We start from the raw sequence: 1,971 nt of genomic DNA, 5'->3' as shown, positions 1-1,971 counted from the left end.
TGTAAATTAAACAAAATAACCAAATAAATATAACAGTATAACTAAGATGGGCAACAAAAAAAAGTTCAACAATGTGAATGTACATTAATTAATGCAACTAAACAGAACAGAACTGATTTCAACTACACAGGAAATTAATTGTCACTGTCACTTAAGGTGATAGGAAATATAAATCAGGAACTTATTTATAAGTAAGGAGATGAACCCCTCTTTCCTTAAACACAACTAAAACTTCACATTTTTAAAAGAAGGACTGACAGCCAAGTCAGCAAATAGCCCAGGGGTTTATGTTTCAGAATTAAAGGTTTGACAGGTTTGTCTGAATCTGTTTTTACGATACTTCTCATTGGTTCACTACAGTTCCAGGTGGAGACAGGTGGAGACACTCTGTCATAGTGGTGACTAAAGAATTCACTCATCATATGTCTTGTATTATACACTGTTGCCCATAAAGTAGGAATAATTTAGTTTTCAGACACAATCCTCTGTTTATTCCTATTTAAATTCATCAGAAATCACTTTTGACCAGGTGCAATGATTACATTATGTGTCCCAATTACCCAGGTGAAATGAAATAAATCACATTGTCACAATCATTTCATGAAAAGAGGTAAAAAAGATTTTATTCCAACTTTATGAGTAACAATGTATAAAAAATATCATGGATGTGAACAAGGTTAAACACTTGGTTTGCATTGGAGGTTTTTTTTTTTTTTTTTTAAATATGGAACAGAGAACAGTTAGAGAAAATTGTGATGTTTATGTCTCTGTGTCAGAGACAGTGGTGACCAGTGTGATGACCCCCGCGATCCTCACCAGACAGTCCTGAGACTGAAAAAGTTTTTGTTCTTAATTAGTTCTTTGGAAAGTGGACTGACCTGGAATAACATGGCAACTATTTTACAGTATTTCATAGTATAACTCCATATTCCATGTTATGTATTGTTACTCCGTGCAACTGAAGTCTGTTATCGGACCGACAACCCTCATTGTTAGTAATCTGTCAGTGATTGGACATGTCACCTGAAGTCTCCAGTAGGATGGACTAACAGATTCACTAAAGAAGAAGCAAAATCATTATGGCTCCAGTCAATGAGCAGGTACAGGAAAGATTGCAGTATCTTTCTGGGAACAACAACCATGTGATCATATGTTGTCTGCATCTCTGCAGGCTGTTCACTGTGGTTGTGGATGCCATTAACCACATCAGTGGAGTGGAGGCTCCAGTCGGAGAAAAGGGTGGTGGCTTTGACATGAAAGCTCTGCGAGCATTCAGAGTCCTGAGACCTCTCAGACTGGTCTCTGGAGTCCCCAGTAAGTAACTGGTCTGCTGATGACTCAGCGTCTTTGTATAGTTCAGCTATAGATTTGCATCAAGCCAATATCAGTAAAGTTTATTTTACTACTGTTATTTTATTATTATTATTATTATTATTATTATTATTATTATTATTATTATTATTATAGTAGTAGTAGTAAAAGTTATATCAAAATAAATCTGGCCAATACTTGCAATACAATACAATAAGCAACATGTTTGTTTTCTTCTAGCCCAGAAGGGGCCACAAGTTTCCTTTTGCTACATGACAGTTGATGTGATTTATTGTAATTTTCCCCTCAGGCCTACAGGTGGTGATGAACTCCATCCTGAAGTCCATGCTACCTCTGTTTCACATTACCTTACTGGTCCTCTTCATGGTCACCATTTACTCCATCATGGGACTGGAGCTCTTCAAGTGCAAAATGCACAAGACCTGCTACTACACAGGCACAGGTATAGAATGCGTCAAAATAGGATTATATACAGTATGGCAGGAATACTTGGCATGCACCAGTCTGATTCATGGATCACTGTCGAGGCCAATACTGACCTTATTCAGTGGATCATGTATATGAGAAATATCACACTAACACAAGCACAAATTGGCTGATACACACACACACACACACACACACACACACACACACACA

The 1,971-nt window shown here is 37.1% G+C and overlaps 1 protein-coding gene across 1 annotated transcript; it reads left to right on the top strand.

Annotated features, from left to right (window-relative positions):
• Positions 1–690: 690 nt before the first annotated feature.
• Positions 691–1,774, top strand: LOC147819695 (dihydropyridine-sensitive L-type skeletal muscle calcium channel subunit alpha-1-like; the record flags this gene model as incomplete). Its single annotated transcript, XM_087171929.1, has 2 exons — positions 691–1,314; positions 1,622–1,774. Coding segments are annotated over exons 1-2 (388 nt in total), but the record flags the coding sequence as incomplete, so codon positions are not given.
• Positions 1,775–1,971: the final 197 nt, after the last annotated feature.

This window comes from Seriola lalandi, unplaced genomic scaffold (assembly GCF_002814215.2).
Source record: "Seriola lalandi dorsalis isolate HSWRI2012SDOR001 ecotype SW California unplaced genomic scaffold, Sedor1 jcf7180002050411, whole genome shotgun sequence".
NCBI lineage: Eukaryota > Metazoa > Chordata > Actinopteri > Carangiformes > Carangidae > Seriola > Seriola lalandi.
Note: the sequence above shows the minus strand (reverse complement) of the source record. Positions and strands in the feature narration are given on the sequence as shown.